The sequence below is a fragment of the Geotrypetes seraphini genome, chromosome 4 (assembly GCF_902459505.1).
Source record: "Geotrypetes seraphini chromosome 4, aGeoSer1.1, whole genome shotgun sequence".
In the NCBI taxonomy this organism is placed as follows: domain Eukaryota; kingdom Metazoa; phylum Chordata; class Amphibia; order Gymnophiona; family Dermophiidae; genus Geotrypetes; species Geotrypetes seraphini.
This window is the reverse complement of record NC_047087.1, coordinates 128,070,285-128,090,233: the sequence shown is the minus strand read 5'-3', so window position 1 is coordinate 128,090,233 and position 19,949 is coordinate 128,070,285. Positions and strand designations below refer to the sequence as shown.

The 19,949-nt window shown below is 46.0% G+C and overlaps 1 protein-coding gene across 3 annotated transcripts in view; it reads right to left on the bottom strand.

The window, feature by feature from the left end:
- The window catches only part of GET1 (guided entry of tail-anchored proteins factor 1), a 116,636-nt gene that overhangs the window by 49,554 nt on the left and 47,133 nt on the right, over nt 1-19,949 (bottom strand). For all 3 annotated transcript variants that reach the window (XM_033941832.1, XM_033941830.1, XM_033941831.1), the window contains exon 3: nt 3,771-3,838. In XM_033941832.1, coding sequence (XP_033797723.1) covers nt 3,771-3,838 — 68 coding nt within the window. The remainder of the gene's footprint in view (nt 1-3,770; nt 3,839-19,949) is intronic.

Here is a 19,949-nt window from a genome sequence, read left to right as displayed (position 1 = left end):
GAGTCTAGGATGGGTCTAAAGGAGTAATGCCACTAACAGACGCTGGGTAGGCGGATTGGGACTGCACAGGAGGGAACACAATAGTCCACAATCCTGAGCACAAAAATTTCAAAAATGTTGAAAAGGTGTCTGGCTCCTGGGGCATAGGTCATATTAAGGTGATGAAACAGCTTTTCTGAGGCTGTGCAGAGTCCACAGCCTGGCAGATGAAATTACCAGCTGTACTGAGCCCTGAAAACCATGAAAGCCGCTTTACCGGGCTAGCTGAGTGTTCAGTCATCTGCTTCAGCAGGAAAGAGGCTAAGCTGGGTGCTGTGACACGTGGCATTAAAACACTCTTAAAAGTGCTAAAAATGCACAATCCTGGCAAGAATTCACAAGAGGAGAGCCCAAGAACTCCATACCAGCAAGTTTCCAGGCAAAGTTTGCAGATTTGAAGAAGCAGGGGGCTTAGAAATTAAAATCACTAAAAATCCAAGATGGCTGTCATCACAAAATTCACACCAAAATTGCAATATTTTTCACATTTCCCAAACATTAAAAATGGCAATTTTAAGGATTTTTCAGGAGGAGGAACTTAGGGGAACATTCAGAAACACTCAAAACCCCACTTTTCACACCTCCCCTGACATCTCTCACAGGTTGTCAGCTTTTATACTGTGACCTGAGAAGATCAATTCGAAATGCTGCAAGCCTGCATTCAGCTCGCTCATAGTAGCTGGATGAGAATAATCATTGCCACAAAGCTGAGAATGTTCCTACAAAGCTGATCTTCGGGCTGCCAGACTTCAATGTCCGAATATACCTCCATCTTTGCAGACCACTGGATGTGCACTGGAACGGGCGGAGGCATGATGATGCAGCCGGTACCCTGTGAGACACCACTGAGCCTCCTAAGGGTGCCCAATAGCCTGCGCGTGACCCCTGATTAACAGTAGGTGAGCCACTTCATGGACGGCCCTGAGTTCCAGATAAAGCTATGCAGGCTAGTTATCAGGTAACCAAAAAGGGATTGGCCTGTCAGCTACAGACCGAAGTCTGTGAATTCTCAAGAAGGCAGAGCATTAAAATTGTTCCAAGCACTTAATTACCCAAAAAGAGGATGAAATTACTTTGAGTTAAAACAATAAACACACACAACTGCATCCATGTGTTGCAGAAGGAAAAAACTGTAGAGGGCGCTAAACTAATCAGTGAAGTACTATAAAGGCAGAGTGCAAAATCCTGAGTGGATTCCTTCTGCAACCATGCGACTAAAGGGAAATAACCCTACTGCCTAGAACAGGGGTGGGCAACTCCAGTCCTCAAGGGCTGGAATCCAGTCGGGTTTTCAGGATTTCCCCAATGAATATGTATGAGATTTATTTGCATGCACTGCTTTCAATGTATATTCATTGGGGAAATCCTGAAAACCTGACTGGATTCCGGCCCTCGAGGACTGAAGTTGCCCACCCTTGGTCTAGAACAGTGTTTTTCAACCGCTGTTCCGCGGCACACTAGTGTGCCGCGAGATGTTGCCTGGTGTGCCGCAGGGCCGCCGGGCCCGGAGCTGACAGGGGGCCCGAGGCAGGGGCGCCAGTAGCTCGCCAAGGCAAATTGAGTCGATCACCCAGGACTCACTTTGTCTTGGCGATCTAATCTATCGAGCCAATAAGTCTTCTTCTCCCCGATGTCAATTCTGCAGTCGGAGAGGAAGTTCGGGCCAGCCAATCGCTGCCTGGCTGGGCGGAACTTCCTCTCCGATTGCAGAATTGACGTCAGGGAGAGCATGCGTCGGCTTTGGGGCCTGTTATCCATTGGTGGGTCCTGTTCCCCGATGGCAGCGGCAGTGGCTTGGGGAACGGCAGGGAGAAAGAAAGAAAGGGGGCAGGCAGGGAAACAGAAGGAAAGAAGAAAAAAAAGAAAGAAAGGTCAGGGAGAGAGGAAGAAAAAGTTGGGGGAGGGAATGAGGTGTGGAGGAGAGAAAGCATACAGGCTGATAGAAGGGAAGAAAGATTGGATGCACAGTCAGAAGAAGAAAGTGCAACCAGAAATCACCAGACAAGGTAGGAAAAATGATTTTATTTTAAATTTAGCAAAGTGGAGGCAGTATTACCACAGTTTTCAAAGGAATTTGCCCAAATAACTTAATAGTTAACTGGGTAAATTCCCAGAGATGAAAACTTCCCTTCACTTACTATGCACAGTTCTGAATTTATATCTGCTGTCTATATTTTACAATATGGTCACCTTTTACTAAACCGCAATAGTGGTTTTTAGCGCAGGGAGCCTATGAGCGTCAAGAGCAGTACTGGGCATTCAGCGCAGCTCCCTGCGCTAAAAACTGCTATTGTGGTTTAATAAAAAGGATGGAGGGTATATTTGTCTATTTTTGTATGCTATAAAAACCAAATACAGAGAGAGACTGAGAGCTGTTGACGAAGAGCTACGTGTGTGTCTTTCTTCGATTCCAGCCAGAATATCAGCTTTGTGTTCAGCCAAACAGGCCCAGGTTTCGCACTGAATAAAGTATTTTATAATTTTTATTTCGTAATAAAGTAATTATAAAATACTTTCTTTGTGTTTATTTGATTCCTATTCAAGAGAATTACTTTATATATAATCAATATAGGCAGAGAGTTAAATTTTTTAACATTTTCTAATGGTGGTGTGCCTCGTGATTTTTTTCATGAAATAAGTGTGCCTTTGCCCAAAAAAGGTTGAAAAACACTGGTCTAGAATATCTCACCTAATGCACTGGAAATTTTATATATTTCTATTAGAGAATGAAACGGGGAAAAAATCTGTCCCCGTCACTGAACCACCGTCCCCGCCGTCCCCTTCACCGCCCTATCCCTGAACCCACCGTCTCCTTCACCGCCCCTGCAGCATCCACCCTTCCCTCTCGCCACCTTACCTCCCTTCAACGGCTCGAGAATCTCCCTCCCTCCCCCTTACCTTCGCGGCATAAAGAAACTTAAGGAAGGGAAGGTGCAGGGTCACCGATCGCGCGCGCGGCCTCTTCCCACCCTTCCTACCTCTGGCCAAATCTATCTCCCGCCCCCTTATCTTTGCAGCGCTTTAGAAAAGAAACTGAAGCCGGCGAAGCCTGCCTGTGCCGCCCTGCTTGCAGGGCAGCACAAGCAGGCTTCACCGGCTTCAGTTTCTTTTCTAAAGCGCCATGAAGGTAAGGGGGAGAGAGGGAGATAGATTTGGCCGGAGGTAGGTGACCGTGCGCCTTCCCTCCCTTAACTGTGGGGACAAGGCCATTCACCGCTCCACAGGGAGCACTTTTCCTCCCCACCGTTTCAGCGGGTTACCCTTGGCTAGCCACAGATAACTGCCACCGTGTCATTCTCTAATTTCTATCTATCTATCTATATGTAAAATAGGATTTTACATTTAATGGAAACAAGCAAGTGGAACTGATGATCTTATTAAACAGTCCAAACTAAGTCAAAATTCTTCACAACATAAGTCTATGGTTCAATCCAAAGCAACTAACTTGATGTGGATAACCATGGAACCCAGTCTGTGTTTTGGCTACAACAAGCCTTCCTCAGGGGTCCTGAAGAGTTTTACTAATATCTATTTATGGGTGAAGAGAAAAACCACACAGGGTCTTCCAAAACATCCAAGTACCACCTCCTTCTCCTGTCAATAATTCAGCATCAAGGCATATAGTTATTATTAATTTTGTACAAAATTACCATGGCAGAACAGTCTCCCAAAAATAAGTAGAAAATTAATGAATATTTATATTTCAATAAAACAAAAAAGCATGAACTTACTTGTAAAATGTAGAATCCAATATTTATGACCCACTTAACCTTTGCTAATTGGGCTGTTCGTGTTTTTACTGCAAAAACAAAATGGTGCTATATACATTATTTATGTCATCACAATAATGTACATTAGAATACAGGTTTCTCATTGGTGCACACACTTTCAAACAAATTAATAGCTGGTAAAATGTACACTTAAAAACACTGCAAGATATTAGCATCACATTTGTTACCTCCTACTGACTCTTGAAATTAATAACTCTTTGTGGTAATAAGGGTGCTGTAGCAGAACTGGGGTGCTACAGAAACAGTCAGTAAAATGGATAAAGGGAAATCAAAAACTTTATTATTTCAACCAAATAAAGCAAAGTCTGCTACTGCACATACCAACTCTTTCAATTAAAGTCTTTCATGGATTAGTGAAAAGTCCCCCTTGGGTTGGCATTTTAATAGGTTCAAACCCAGTATGCAGCAGTTTAAGAGATAGTCTTATATAGTCCAGGCCTAAGTAGCCTTGGAAGTGGAATCACCAGCCCATTGTCTGATCCAGAGCACCTTCCAGGAAGAAATGGAGTATGCTGACACCTCTGCCAAAACCCGCAGAAGGTCATACAATGCATCAGAAACAGTCTTACCTAGTCAAAAAAAGATGAGGCGGATCTACAGCGTCACTCTCCAGCGTGTGCAGTTGAGAGAGATAGATGCATGACAAAGGACATCGCCAAAGCAGCCTTAATGCCTAAAGCAGCTGCATCAAAAAGTCTCCAGAGGACCAGATCCACACAGTGATCCTGCATATCTTTAAGTACACCACAACCTTTCCTGGCTAGAGAGATGCGCTTAGTCACTTGCACAACCAAAGAATCCACTCTAGGCTGACCCAAAAGCTGTTGGTACTCCTGTGCCAGAGGATACAAGTGAGACATGGCCCTTGCTATCTTAAGAGCACCTTCCAGAGAATCAAATTGCTCATAACGGGGTGCCAGGGAAAGGTGGAAGACTGCAAACACACACCACAAAGCCAGCTGAGTGACTAAATTCAACTCCTGCAAAGATTCTGAAATAAGGTCTGGCAAAGTCACAGACTTAAATAAATGCAGAACCAAGGGTTCATCCCCAGGTTCCAAAACCCGAGGGACCTGCAGATCCAGCACACAGTCCCTGATCTCCTGTCCCGGAAAGCGCTGCACCTGTAAAAAGGGGTCATCAAGCTGATCATCATCATTAGAATCCCCCAGATCAGGCAGCGCAGAAAACACGGCTGACTGAGAGGACGATGTGCCCATAGAAGCTATGCCACTAATAGGCACATCTGAGGCGGAGCGGGACTGCACAGAGGAAGAACGCTGACTTTAAAACTCATTCTACAAATGTGTCATATATTTAGAGAAAGCCTCTGCCTCTGGGGTGTCGAGTCACCCTTTGATGACTTAACTTGCATTTCTTAGGCTATGGATGGTCTGCAGTCAGGTGCACTGAATTAGTAGCTGTGCCAAGCCCAAAAATAAAGAAAACCACCCCACCAGGCTAGCCGAGCGTTTGGTCACCTGCTTCAACATGGGAGAGGCTAAGTTGGACATTGCTGCCTCTCCTGAGCAAGCTACGTGGCATAAAAATGCGCGGGAGGTGCTAAATGTGCTCATTCCTAGCAAGAATTCACATCAGGTGAGCCCAAGGACTCCTTCCCAATAAGTTTTGAGGCAAAAATTACAGTTTTGGAAAAGCAGGGAGCTTTTTTTAAAAAAAGATTGCTATAAATCCAAGATGGCTGCCACTACAAAATTCATGCCAAAATCAAAATATTTTTCACTTACCAACTGGTCAGCTATAGAATGAAGTCTGTGTGTTCTCAATGCAGGCAAAGCTGAAGAAATGCTTCAAGCACAAAAATCCCGAACCCCCCCTAAAAACACTGAATAAAATAAAGAAGAGAGAGCAGAACATACTCCTGGTGGCACGCATGCAAAAGGAAAAAACTAAAGAGCACAGTGTAGTACAGCAGAGGCACAGAGAAAAAAAATCCAGATTCCTTCTGCAGATGGCACACAGCGATGGGGACACTACGCATCGGTCTAGGAATGTCTCAGCTATTGCATGGAAGACATATTTTGTTCCAGCATATGTGACCAGGCATTTATAAGGGTATGATAACAAAAAAAGTTGCCCCCAAAGCTCTAGTCTCCTGTCTCTTAGCAAGAGTTTCCTTTTATCCTGAGTAGTTCTGGACACATCTGCATAAACCCTAACTATTTCCACAAAATAGAGTTTGGGAATTAACAATAAGTCAAAAAAGCGCATTAATATCTTGTTCAAATATAAATGATACAAGCAAAGTAGCGCTCTCAGTATTTTTCGTAATTGTTTCTTCCAAAATTGCTGATGTAGTACTCAAGTCTAAGGTTCCTTTTACTAAGCTGCGATAGCATTTTTAGCGCGCGCTGCAGATTAGTGCACGCTAACCTCCGCGCTACGCAAAAAAACTAACACCAGCTCAATGGCATTGCAGCGCGCGCTAAAACCGCTAGCGCAGCTTAGTAAAAGGAGCCCTAATTGTTTATCAGGACCCTACTCTTTCCATATCTCCCTGGGTTCTTCTTATAGGTACAGGCAAATAATAAATCCTGTTTAAAGGTGAAACAGTATCTGAGGAATAATGTAAAATTTCTATCAAATAAGTCCAGAGGTAATATCAAAGGTGATTTAGGAAAGTTCAAGATTTTCAAATTCACACGTCTATTATAATTCTCCATCTGTTCAATCTCCTTATGTATTAAATAATTGATCTTTGACAACTGTAGGGTTAAAGTCCCCTAGTACTTTTAAGTTCCTCCTAAATCTGTTTGATTTTACTGGAAGTTTCTAACTTGACTGTCTCCACAACTTTAATCTATCCACCTTGTCAACCAAGGCAGTTACCTATCCCTTTGATCAAGTCACAGTGGAGGTCAAGTTTTCCAAAGTTTTCCGGACTTCAAGTGTAATAACATGGGGGCTTTCTTCTCAGCCCCTTCGAGGGGACGGCCACTGAGCTATAAAAAAACACACCAGAAGGCTGGTTGGCTAGCTAGGTGTTGGTGCTGGCCATATTCACTGATTCGAATTAATCTGTTATCTGAGAAAATCAGACACACCAATTCAGCAACCAACACCCTTCTCCCTCCCCGCTGAGACCTGACATATCTCCGAGGCCTCCTAAAGTAGCCATGGCAGTGGACTGTCAGCAGCAGAATCGCTCTGAACAGGCTGGTTGCGACCTGATGACACAGCAGAGGGAAGCCTTAGTGGGGCAGGCCGCGAGTAGCTCATTCAGAGCGATGTCACTGCTGACTGCCCGCCGCCACTTTAGGAGGCCTTGGAGGTATGTCAGGTCTCGTGGGGGAAGAGTCGGTGGGGTGCTGCTGCATAGGGGTATGGTAGGAAGAGAGGGATGGAAAACTACTGGTAGGAAAGATGCTGCAAATGGGGGGAGAGAAGATGTAGAAAGCAGTGAGGAAGAAATCCTGCATATGGTGGAGGGAAGGGAGACATGCATGGAGAAGAGAGAGGGAGAAATGTAGGACATAGGGTGGAGGGGAAGAGATGGTATACAGTGGGAAAGAAACAAAATGTTGGATATGGCAATGGAAGGTAGAAAAAGTACAGTTACTTACCGTAACAGGTGTTATCTAGGGACAGCAGACAGATATTCTCACTTGTGGGTGACATCATCCATGGAGCTCCGGTATGGACAGTGAAAAATGTAGGATCACTTTAAGCTTTAGCAAGCTTTTAGACTGCCCGCATCGTGCATGCGCGAGTGCCTTCCCATCCGATGCCAGCTCATGAGCTTGTCAGTTCTATGCCCAAGAGAAGAAGCCAACCAGGGAAGGTGGGTGGATTGTGAGAATATCTGCTTGCTGCCCCTGGATAAAGCACAGTTACTTACCATAACAGGTATTATCCGGGACAGCAGGCAGATATTCTTACATATGGGGGCGACGTCATCTAAGGAGCCCGGTGCGGATAGTTTGACAAGTGAACGGTCACTTTAAGTTTCTAAGACTTTCTGACTGCCTGCTTCCGCATGTGAGCCTTCCTGCATGCAGAGACGCAAGGTATGTCAGTTCCATAAGCAAGCTAAGAAGCTAACCAGGGAAGATGGGTGGGATGTGATAATATCTGCTTGCTGTCCCTGGATAACACCTGTTATGATAAGTAACTATGCTTTATCCTAGTCTAAGCATGCAGCATATTTTCACATATGGGACTCCATAGCTTACTGTAAAGGGATGGAGGGAGAGTTGGCCAGTTAAGAGAATAAAAATTATAATACTGCTTGGCCGAAGTAACCATAGCATCTGGAAAGAATTCCAAAAAATAGAGAGAGATGAATGTGTGAACTGAGGACCAAGTAACTGCTTTGCAGATTTCAGCAAAGGAAGTGGAACATAAAAAAGCAAGTAAAGCTGCATAGCTCGGATCTCATGTGTTATAAGATCTTCCAGCTGCAGGCCATCCTGAGCATAGCATAGCAAAAAGAAATACATGACGCAAGCCATGTGGAAATAGTTCTTTTGGTGGCAGACCGGCTCAACTTGTTAGTATGAAAAGAGGTAAGCAGTTGAAGTGATGTTTTATAAAACTAAGACCTTTGTAAGTAATAAGCTAAGGCTCATTTACAGTATAAGGTATGAAGAGCTTAAAACTATTAGGAGTTACCTTTGACAATAAATTTTCTTATCATCATCACATTAGTACAGTCGTTCAGAAATGTTTCTATCGACTAAGAATGATACGTTCTCTCGCTAAGTTACTTGAACCGGCCTCCTTAAACACACTAATCCATTCTTTGGTAATTTCCTGCATAGACTACTGCAATGCTCTGTATAAGGGCATCACAAAAAAGGAAATTAGACAGCTCCAGATCGTGCAAAATACAGCTATTAAGATCATTTGTGGTGCAAAAAAATACGATCACGTTTCACCCCTTTTGTTCAACGCACATTGGCTACCAGTTGAACATAGAATTAGCTATAAAATTTTACTCTTAACACTCACAACAAAATTAAATAATCAACCGGATTTCATCAACAGACTTCTAATTCCCCATAGCACATCAAAATTCCTCCGTTCAACTTCCAAAATCTCCTTGTCATACCCTCTTTAAAATCGATTAATACATTGCGTTCCAATAACTTTGCGGTTACTGCCCCTACCCTATGGAATTCGCTGCCTAACCACTTGCGCTATGAATCTGATTCAAAACAATTTAAAGTAAAACTAAAAACATTCTTGTTCCAAGACGCTTTTGGATAACAACTGTCCTCTTAAGGGCAAAATTTAAAATAACTGCTTTTTTACCCTAACCTATTGATTTTCCCTTTTATGTTGCTCCTTTTCTATAAATAATTGTAGTTCTTCCCCACTACCCTAATGTTTGAAGTTGTTCCATACGTTAAATCAAAACCTTCTGTTATGTTTGGACGTTATCTAGTATCCCTTGTTTTTATGTGCTTTAATGTAATTTTATATTGTAAACCACTTATCTAGTATCCCTTGTTTTTATGTGCTTTTATGTAATTTTATATTGTAAACCGCTTAGAAATCTGAATAAGCGGTCTAAAAAATTTTTTAAATAAACTTGAAACTTGAATAATAAATAGGTTTCGGAAAGAAAACTGGTGATACAATGAATTGATGGAAATGAAAATCCGAGACTACCTTTGGAAGAGTATGGAGAAAAACCTTACCATGGCAAAATAACAAAAAAAGATGTGTCCAACACCAAGATGTGAAACTCACAAAGAAGTAAGTCAGAAGTGGTGGAGATAAAAAAAATTCCACTTTCTAAGAGAGGAAGTTAAGAAGAGCATAGGCCATTGATTGAAATGGAGGCTGTAGCAGACTGGAGAGAACCAGAGTGAGATTCCAAACCAGTAAGGGGAGGTTTGAGAAATGGTCTGATGTTGACAAGTGCTTTCATAAACTGTCAACTAGAAGATGAATAGTCAGAACTGGAACAGTAAAATAAACATGGAAAACTGTGAGACTAAAGTGATTTTAAGTCATGAGTTGGATAAGTGGGAAAAAATATTCCAACACCGAAGATATGGAGGATGAAAAAGTATCTTGACGATGAATACCATACTACGCTGAAAACCATATTTTGTTGGGAACACTACCATGAAGAAGGGATGCCTGGAGACATCCAAAAGGATTGTGACAATAGCAGAAAGTCAGCGTCAGATATGGTCATACCGAATAGAAGTGTCAGATGAGACAACTGTAGAATAGGATGTAAAAGAAACTTGCAACTCTGCATGAGAAGAGAGGGAAAGACCCAGAAGAATATTGGATCCTTAACATAGTGTCTGAAACGGGATAGGACTATCTGAGGAGTCTCAGAAAGAAAATGTGGCGCAAAACCAAGGAGGCGAGTGTCCACTCATGTTGCCGAAGAAATCAGTTGAGGTTGTCAGTAAAAATATTTGTTGCTTTTTGAACATAGACATGGCTTTAGAAATATGTTTCAAGCAATTGAGTAGTTCAAAATCCTCTTGGCCTTCTGACAGAAAAATCGATACTGTCATGCTTGACTATAAAGGAGAATGCAAGTAGATAGCTCATGCGTAGTAAGAGTTGATTAAATACACTGTGATGAAAAGACTTGAGAGTATTCCAACTCGCTTAAGTCTCAACATATGTATATAAACGTCAGCTCCTGGCAGAACAGGTTCATGTGCTAATACTGTCCAGGTGAGGTTTGCAAGAATACTTGGAAGAGTATGTGGTCAGAATCGGCTGATCTGGAGGCATCTAAAGCAGCAGATGTTTGGACGAAGTCAACCCCCACTGAATAACACTGCGATGAATGTGTCTGTGAAAAAGGATTGTAAACTGGAGACCATTTAGATGCCAGAGACTACTGGGTAGTTCAAAAATGAAGTCTTGTGAAGAAAGTAATATGGACTGAAGACACCATGTGATCCAAGAGTCTCATCAGTTGTCTAGCTGAAATAGACAGTAGATAAAAGACTTGACTGGAAAGTCAAAACAGATGGTCCTGTCGTTGCTGAAGTAGGAAGGCTGTGAGTTATTGTGAGTATAATCATGTCAAGCAGGGCTGTTATAAATTGCAGTGGATGAGAGGATTAAAGCTGAGATATCAAAAAGCTAATTGCTACTATAGGATTCCTCTCCTCAGGGAGAGCATCTCTGAGGAGAGGAATCCTATAGTAGCTAATCGTCAAGATAGGGGAAAAAAATGGCTTGGCACTAAAAGTTGCTTCCATCAGAACGCCGCTCTGATGAAGCCTCCTGGAGGAGGTTGGGCTAAAGGGCAGAACTGTGCATTAAAATTGGTGGTTCATCTACCAATGCGGTTGTAGGTCCCAAAGGTCAGGTGAACAAAGACTGAACATCTAGAACCTCTGATGCTAACAGGTTGAGGAAGAGGCAGAGAGAAATCTACTATGCAAGTCAGAGGCAAATGAAAAAGGACTGAGCATATTAGAAGGAGCTGCTATGTGAATTTTCTGAGGCTGCTGCTAGATTTTCTAATTTTGCAGCAAGAACCCAGTCTTGCCTGTGACTCAAATAGAGAGGAAACTGTGTTATTCCAAAGTATTCCAATTCCTTCCATGTTGAAATGTAATGTGGCCGCCTCTAAAGAGAAAGACTCCCAGCAACTAGACGTCTCAGAGCTCACAACATAGTAGATGCTATAGATAAGCAGGAGATTGACCTTAATATGCAAATTCCAGTCCAGCAAAATAAAAATAATTTAAACACCCGCAATATTAATAATATAACTCTATCTACTATTCAGACCTCCTTTAACCTAAATATTAAAGATTTTTCCTCTCTTTCCATCACCGAACAATCTTCTCTCTGGGAAACATCCACAAAATCATTGCTAGATTCCCTGGCACCAAAAATAGAAACTATAAAAAAACCACTTTCTAATCAATATTCAAAAAAACTACATCAACCTTGGTACAATGAACAACTGATTCTTCTCCGGCGACAACTTCGATCGATAGAAAACAAATGGCGTAAAACACGACAAAACAACTTTCTCAATCTTTTTAAAGAAAAAGCCTTCCATTATTACATTACATTACATTAGGGATTTCTATTCCGCCATTACCTTGCGGTTCAAGGCGGATTACAAAAGGTTAATTTAAAAAAGACAGAGTTACAGTGATTTGCTAGAGAGGTAAGTTGTAGATCTTAGGAGCATTTAGAGGTCGTGTTGTTATTGCTGTTTCAGGAATTTCTTGAAAAGTGTGGTTTTTATTTCTTTTCTGAACGTCCAAAAAAACTATTCAACAAACAAAAAAAGAATACTTTTCTAAACTTATCTCTACCACTCGTAACTCTTCTACACTCTTCAGCCTAGCACAATCACTTTCAAAATATTCCAAAAAAAAACAAAACCTACCTATATCTACTCTACCATCCGCAAATGAATTATCACTATTCTTTGACACTAAAATTAAAGACATTAGATCTCATCTTGGACCTTCATCACCATCTACTTCTATTCAAACCCTCAATGATCCTACTCAACTATCTTTCAGCTCCTGTTCTAATTTCAAAATGCCATCTCTAACTCAATTATTTCCCATTCTACAATCTTTAAACTCCCCCAACAATCTTCTAGAGAGTATTCCTCCTATACTTCTTAAAAAATTCTATTCATTTTTTGGCCCATTCATTTGGGAAATGATTTCAAAATCTTTTTCTGATAACTTAGTACCATCTTCTTGGAAAACAGCTCTAATTGTTCCAAAGCTCAAACAACATAACCTAGACCCTACTCTCCCCAAAAACTATCGTCCTATTTCTAATTTACCTCTAATCTCCAAACTTACAGAAAAAATCATTCACTCTCAACTGACAGAATTTCTCGAAAAAACTCACGCTTTACATCCCTGCCAAACAGGGTTTCGATCTTTACACTCTACAGAACTATCATTATTAGGCCTAACTTCCACTATACAATACTACCATGATCATCAAAAATCAGCTATTCTAGTTTTTCTTGACTTATCCGCAGCCTTTGATACTATAGACCACCCTCTTCTTATCACAAGACTTGCAGACTGCGGGATTACCGGCTCTGCACTCTCTTGGTTTATATCCTACTTTCACAATCGCTGCTCTAAAGTCCACCTTAAAAACGAAACTTCGCCAAACCTACCACAAACTTTCGGAATCCCTCAAGGGTCAATTCTATCCCCTCTGCTATTTAATATTTTTCTTTCCCCCCTTCTTACTTTAGCCCAATCAATAGGATTTACCATTTTTGCATACGCAGACGATATACAACTCCTTCATCCAATCAACACCACCAACATTTCAGAAATAATAGATATAAACAATAAATTAGATAACATATATGATTGGCTCTATACACACAAGCTCTCTCTCAACATCGAGAAATCCTGTGGTCTTCTTCTTCCAATTAAAACTTCTGAAACTCTATTAGGAACTATCTCTATTAAATCTATTCCACTTCCCATGGAAAGTAAAATTAAACTTTTAGGGGTTATTATTGATAGAGACCTCTCTTACCATGATCATATCAGTTCACTTGTTAAAGTCTGCTTCTTCAAAATGCGCATTATTCGATCCCTACTTTCTATCTTGGACACTGATTCTATTACAGTATTGACTCATTCTTTAGTAATCTCCCACCTAGATTATTGTAACTCCCTTCTCAATGGCCTTCCCCAAAAAGAATTACGTCGCCTTCAATTATTACAAAATACAGCAATAAAACTTATTTATAAAAAAGGCCGATTTGATCATGTTACTCCACTCTTAAAAGAAGCTCACTGGCTCCCTATCACCCACCGTATCACCTATAAAATCATCTTACTCTGCTTTAAAATTAAACAATCTCATCAACCTTCATTCCTCGACAAACTCCTGATACCTCAATGCTCCTCCCGCACTCTAAGATCCTCTGATCAAAAACTTCTTTTCATCCCCCCTCTAAAAGATTTCTATTATACTCGTAAAACAAATTTTGCCGTAACTGCTCCTACATTATGGAACTCCTTGCCACAATACCTCCGCGACGAACAACAACTTGTTAAATTTAAATCTTGTCTAAAGACTTTCTTATTTCATGACGCTTTTAACCGAACCTAGATTTTCTTCTATCCATTTTCTCTCTCTTCTCTTTTATTTCTATTCTCTCTCCTCTTGCAAGCAATTATCACTACAATATGCCCTTACCTTCACGTTTTTTCCCTACCCATTCTTCCCTTTTCTTCTTATAAAATGTAACTTTTTCCCCTCCACCCTTACTATCCTCACAGTCAAGTCTGTCTTGTTTTGTCATTCATGTCCCACTTAAATATTTTATCCATTCTTCCCTTATACCCCCTTTTTTTTTTTAAACTATATTGTTAACCGGCCAGATATTTGGTTTATGGTCGGGATATTAAAAATTAATAAACTTGGAAACTTGGATACTATAGAAAGGTGCTCTGGAGAAATAGCACAGTTACTTACCGTAACAGGTGTTATCCAGGGACAGCAGGCATATATTCTCACATGTGGGTGACGTCATCTACGGAGCCCCGGCGCGGACAGCTTTTCAAGCAAACTTGATTGAAGTTTCAAGTTTGCACACTGCACCACGCATGTGCATGCCTTCTCGCCCACTAGAGGGCGCATCCCACCTCGTGGTCCTCAGTTCCATAACTAGCAAGGAAGCCATCCCCGGGGAGGTGGGCGGGTTGTGAGAATATATGCCTGCTGTCCCTGGATAACACCTGTTACGGTAAGTAACTGTGCTTTATCCCAGGACAAGCAGGCATGATATTCTCACATGTGGGTGACCTCCAAGCTAACCAAAAAAGGGCAGGTGGGAGGATGGCAATTTAGGAAAACAGATTTTGCAAAACTGACTGGCCAAACCGGCCGTCACTCCTGGATAAAGTGTCCAGGCAGTAATGAGAGGTGAATGTATGAACCGAAGACCAAGTGGCAGCCTTACATATGTCCTCCATCGGAGTGGATCGGAGGAAAGCTATCGAAGCTGCCATCGCCCGGACCTTGTGCCCCGTGACTCGACCCGGGGGAGGAAGGCCAGCCTGAGCGTAGCAAAAGGAAATGCAAGCGGCCAACCAGTTAGACAGAGTGCGCTTGGAAACTGGATGCCCTAATCGATTGGGATCGAAGGACAAAAACAATTGAGGAACCTTCCGATGAGACCTGGTGCGTTGGAGATAATATGCCAACGCCCTCTTACAGTCAAGCGTGTGAAGCGCCGTCTCGCCAGGATGGGAGTGGGGCTTCGGGAAGAACACAGGAAGGACAATGGACTGATTGAGGTGGAAGTCAGAAACAACTTTAGGTAAAAACTTAGGGTGGGTGCGGAGAACCACCTTGTCGTGATGAAAGACAGTGAAAGGAGGGTCCGCAACCAAGGCTTGCAACTCCCCAATCCGCCTGGCGGAGGTGAGGGCAATTAGAAACACCGCCTTCCAAGTCAGAAATTTCAAGAGGGACTTGTTGAGTGGCTCAAACGGGGGTTTCATCAGTTGAGCCAGAACCACATTCAAATTCCACACGACAGACGGAGGCTTAAGAGGGGGACAAACCCTGAGTAACCCTTTCATGAAGCGTGTCACCAAGGGATGGAGTGACAGAGGGCGTCCCTCCAGAGGTTGGTGGAAAGCAGAAATCGCACTGAGATGAACCCGCACCGAAGTGGTTTTCAAGCCGGAGCGCGACAAATGAAACAAATATTCTAAAACCGAGGATACCGGAACTGATACCGGATCCAGGTGAAAGGACGAGCACCAGGTGGAAAACCTGGTCCATTTCTGCGCATAGCAAAGCCTCGTCGAGATCTTGCGGGAGGCTTCCAACACCTCCTTCACCGATTGAGACAGGTCCGGAGGAGTCAGGGAACAAGAAACCAGGCTGTCAGGTGCAATGACTGCAGATTGGGATGTAACATGGATCCTTGACTCTGAGACAGCAGAGAAGGAGAGACAGGCAGGGGGAGAGGCTCCCTGGCACTGAGCTGGAGCAGCAGGGAGAACCAGTGCTGACGCGGCCACCGAGGTGCTATGAGAATCATCGTGGCCGTGGACGATTTTAGGTGTACCAACGTTCGCATGATCAGAGGGAACGGAGGGAATGCATACAGGAACCTCCCTTCCCAGTCGAGTAGGAAGGCATCCGCTTCCAGACGGTCCTGCGAGTACATCCGAGAACAATATAGTGGTAGTTTGTGTGTCTCCGGAGAGGCAAACAGATCCACCTGTGGCGTTCCCCAGCGAGCGAAAATCTCGCGTAGAACTGCTGAGTGTAGAGTCCACTCGTGCGGTTGCAGAAGTCGACTCAGTTTGTCCGCCAGGCAATTCCGTTCTCCTTGGATGTAGACCGCCCGGAGGAAGATGTTCCGGGAGGCCGCCCACTCCCAGAGGCGAAGAGCTTCGGAGCAGAGGGGCCATGACCCCGTTCCTCCCTGCTTGTTCACATAATACATTGCCACCTGATTGTCCGTGCGGACGAGGACCACCTGGTCCTGCAATATGTGAACGAAGGCTCGAAGTGCTAGGAAGATGGCTCGCAGCTCTAGCACGTTGATATGACACTGACGGTCTTCTGTCGACCACAGGCCCTGCGTGCGAAGACCGTCGAGATGGGCTCCCCACGCGTACTCCGAGGAGTCCGTGGTCAGGACCTTGCAAAAAGGCGGAGTGCGAAACAATAGCCCCATGGACAGATTTGAAGAGTCTGTCCACCAACGCAGCGATTTCCGCAAGGGCGGAGTTACCGAAATGAGGCGAGACACCGGGTCGCACTCCTGACGCCACTGGGACGCGAGGGTCCACTGAGGGATCCTCAGGTGTAGCCTCGCAAACGGCGTGACATGTACCGTCGAGGCCATATGGCCCAGCAACATCATCATGCGCTTGGCCGACACCCTCGATAGTTGGGAGACCTGGCGGCTCATCCGTACCAAGGCTTCCAACCGCTGGGTCGGCAGGTAGGAGCGTAGGTGCACCGTGTCCAGCACCGCACCTATGAATTGAAGAGACTGCGACGGCCTCAACTGAGACTTTGGAAAGTTTATTTCGAACCCGAGAGTTTGCAGGAAGGTAATAGACTGTCGGGTCGCTGAGATAACCCCCTCCCTGGTCGGGGCTTTGATGAGCCAATCGTCCAGGTAAGGGAACACATGGAGTCCACGTGACCTGAGGGCTGCTGCGACCACCACCATGCACTTCGTGAATACTCGTGGGGACGCGGCCAGGCCGAAGGGCAGTACCCTGTACTGGAGGTGGAGGTCCCCCACCTGGAATCGTAAGAATCTTCAGCAGGCGGGGTGCACCGGAACATGGGTGTATGCTTCCTTCAGGTCGAGGGAGCACATCCAGTCCCCTTCCCCCAAGAGGGGGTACAAAACCGGGAGAGATAGCATTCGAAACTTCTCCCGGGCCAGGAATTTGTTGAGCTTCCTGAGGTCCAGTATGGGGCGCAGGTCCCCGGTCTTTTTTGGGACCAAAAAGTAGCGGGAGTAAAACCCCGTACCCCACTGGTCCTTGGGGACCGGCTCGACCGCCCGAAGCTTCAAGAGGGCTTTGGCTTCGGTTATAAGGGTCGGTAGCTGCGAACGGTTGCAGGGGACTAAACTTGGGGGACTGTCCGGCGGCGAGGACACAAAGTTGAGCGAGTAGCCCTCGGAGACGATCCGGAGCACCCAAGCGTCTGAGGTAATCCCGGTCCATGCCTCCCGGAAGGACCGAAGACGGCCCCCGATAGGAAGGGGTTCCTGAGAAAGTGCGGAGGGGAACCCGCCCCGTCCGCTCAGCCCGTCAAAAGGAAGGCGCGGGCTTAGAAGGGCCCTGCGCCTGGGCTTGGGTTTGTCCCCCTCTGCCTCGCTGAGACGGACGTCTCGGAGGCGGTCTCGAGAAAGCCGGAGTCGACTTCTGAGGGTATCGGCGCGGCGGAGGCCGAAAGGGTTTCTGCGGCGGGGGTCTAGGTTTGGGGCGGACCAGGGATGCTAGAGAGCGCTCCTGTTCCGACAAGCGTTTGGTCGCCGCATCCAATGACTCGTCGAATAACTCGGACCCCACACAGGGCAAGTCTGCCAGGCGTTCCTGCAGGTTTGGGTCCATGTCGAGGGTGCGAAGCCAGGCCAAGCGGCGCATGGCCACCGCGAGGGCCGACACCCTCGAAACCAGCTCAAAGGCGTCGTACACTGCGTGGAATAGGTACAACCGCAATTGAGACAGGTTGGACATAAACTTATCGAATCCTGCTCTTTGGGAGTCCGGTAACGAGTTTCGATATTGAGGAAGGTCCTTCACCATACCACGCAAATAGGAGGAAAAGGTGAAGGCGTAATTTAGAACCCTGGTGGCCATCAGGGAATTTGAATAGAGGCGACGGCCAAACTTGTCCAGGGTCCGCCCCTCCCTGCCTGGTGGAACCGCCGCAGAAACCCGTGAGGGCTGTGATTTTTTAAGAGCAGACTCCACCAGAAGAGACTGGTGTGAGAGCTGCGCCTTATCGAACCCTTTAGGGGGAATCGTCCTATACTTCGATTCCATTTTTGAAGGCACAGACGTGACTGTAAGAGGGTTTGACAAGTTATTCAGCCAGGTTTGCAGAAGGACACTGTTGAGAGGGAGTCTAGGCACCTCCCTAGGAAGAGTGGGGAGGTCCTGTTCCTCCAAAAATTCTTTGGAATACCGAGAGCCTACCATCAGGTCAATCCCCAGGGCTTGGGCCATGTCCTGAACGAAGGATGAAAATGAGGACGGCCTAGCCTGGGGAGACGGGGTTCTCGACCGCCCCTCCGAGGAGAGGGGGGAGGCCTCATGGGAATAATGAGGATCCCTAACCGATCCCGAATCCCAGGATCCCCTCTCGAGGGCCCTCGAGGGGGAAGGGGAAGTTATCCTCCTAGCAGAGCCCTTGGGTGAGGACCCAGGGGTTCGTGGGACACTCTCCCGTTTCCTCGGCGAGGCGGCCCGGGAAGATTTCCCATGAGGTGAGCGGAGGAGCCTCGGGTTGTCGAGGCGCAACTCCGACACCTGCAGCGCCTCGCCCCGAACGACGAGGAGCGGTCGCGCCGAGGCGAGCCTCGGGGTCGCTTAGACTTCCTCGATCGACGCCCCGTCCGAGGTCGCGTCGAGGGCGAGGCGTGTCTGGAAGACCCGGAGGAAGAGGAGGAAAGACGGCGCACTCTGCGCAACTTTTCCTTGGGCCTTACACTCCGCTCAGGGGGTTCCCCCGAGGTCGAGGTCCGGGGCGGGGCCGAGGCCGAGGTGAACGGGGCCACCGTACCCGAGACCGAGGTCGCCGAGGTCGGGGCTCCCGAGGGAGCCGAGGCCGGGGCCTCCGAGACCGAAGGCGCCCCGGCCGAGGTCGAGGCCGCCGGAACCGCAGCACGCTGCAACACTTCCAGGGCTCCCGACAGCTCCGATGAGATCAGAGCTCGGAGGAGATCCTGGAAGGCCGGAATCCCCACGAAGGTGGGGAGTTCCGAGTCCGGGGCACACTCCCTGGAGGGCGACCTCGGTCTCGAGTATTCCCTCGGGGTGTGCGGAGTCGAGGTCCGATGCGGGGCCGGGGTCGACCCACCCGCCTTGGCCTGACTCGAGGATGGCTTCTTTGCTGAAGGGGATAGAACAGAGGACTTACCCGAAGCTTGCTTCACTGACGACGCCTTCGAGGAAGAGGGCCGAGGCGAGGCCGAGGCCCCCAAGGACGCCGAGGCCGAGGTCAAGGCCGGGGCCGAAGCCGAGGCCGACGTCGAGGCCTTAGGTGCGTCGACGGCGAACAATTCGGCCATTCTTGCCTTACGGCGACGGAGGGCCCTGTTTTGGAAGGTAGCACAGCGATCACACGAGTCTGTCGGATGTTCGGGCCCAAGACAGACAATGCACCACCGGTGAGGGTCGGTGATGGAAAGCAACCTTTCACACCGGCTGCACTTTTTGAATCCCGTAACAGGACGGGACATCCACGAAGAAAAAGAAGAAGGCTGGGAACGTACCGACGTCCCGCGGCCACGGATTCCGGGAGCCCCCGGAGTCCGAGGAAAAACGAAAGACTTTTTTTTTTTTTTTTTTTTTGAAAGGAACCGAAAAGAAAAACAGCACCGCGAACTAATTCGAAGAGAAAACAAACTAAACGCGGCAGCTAGAAGGCAAAAACACTGGA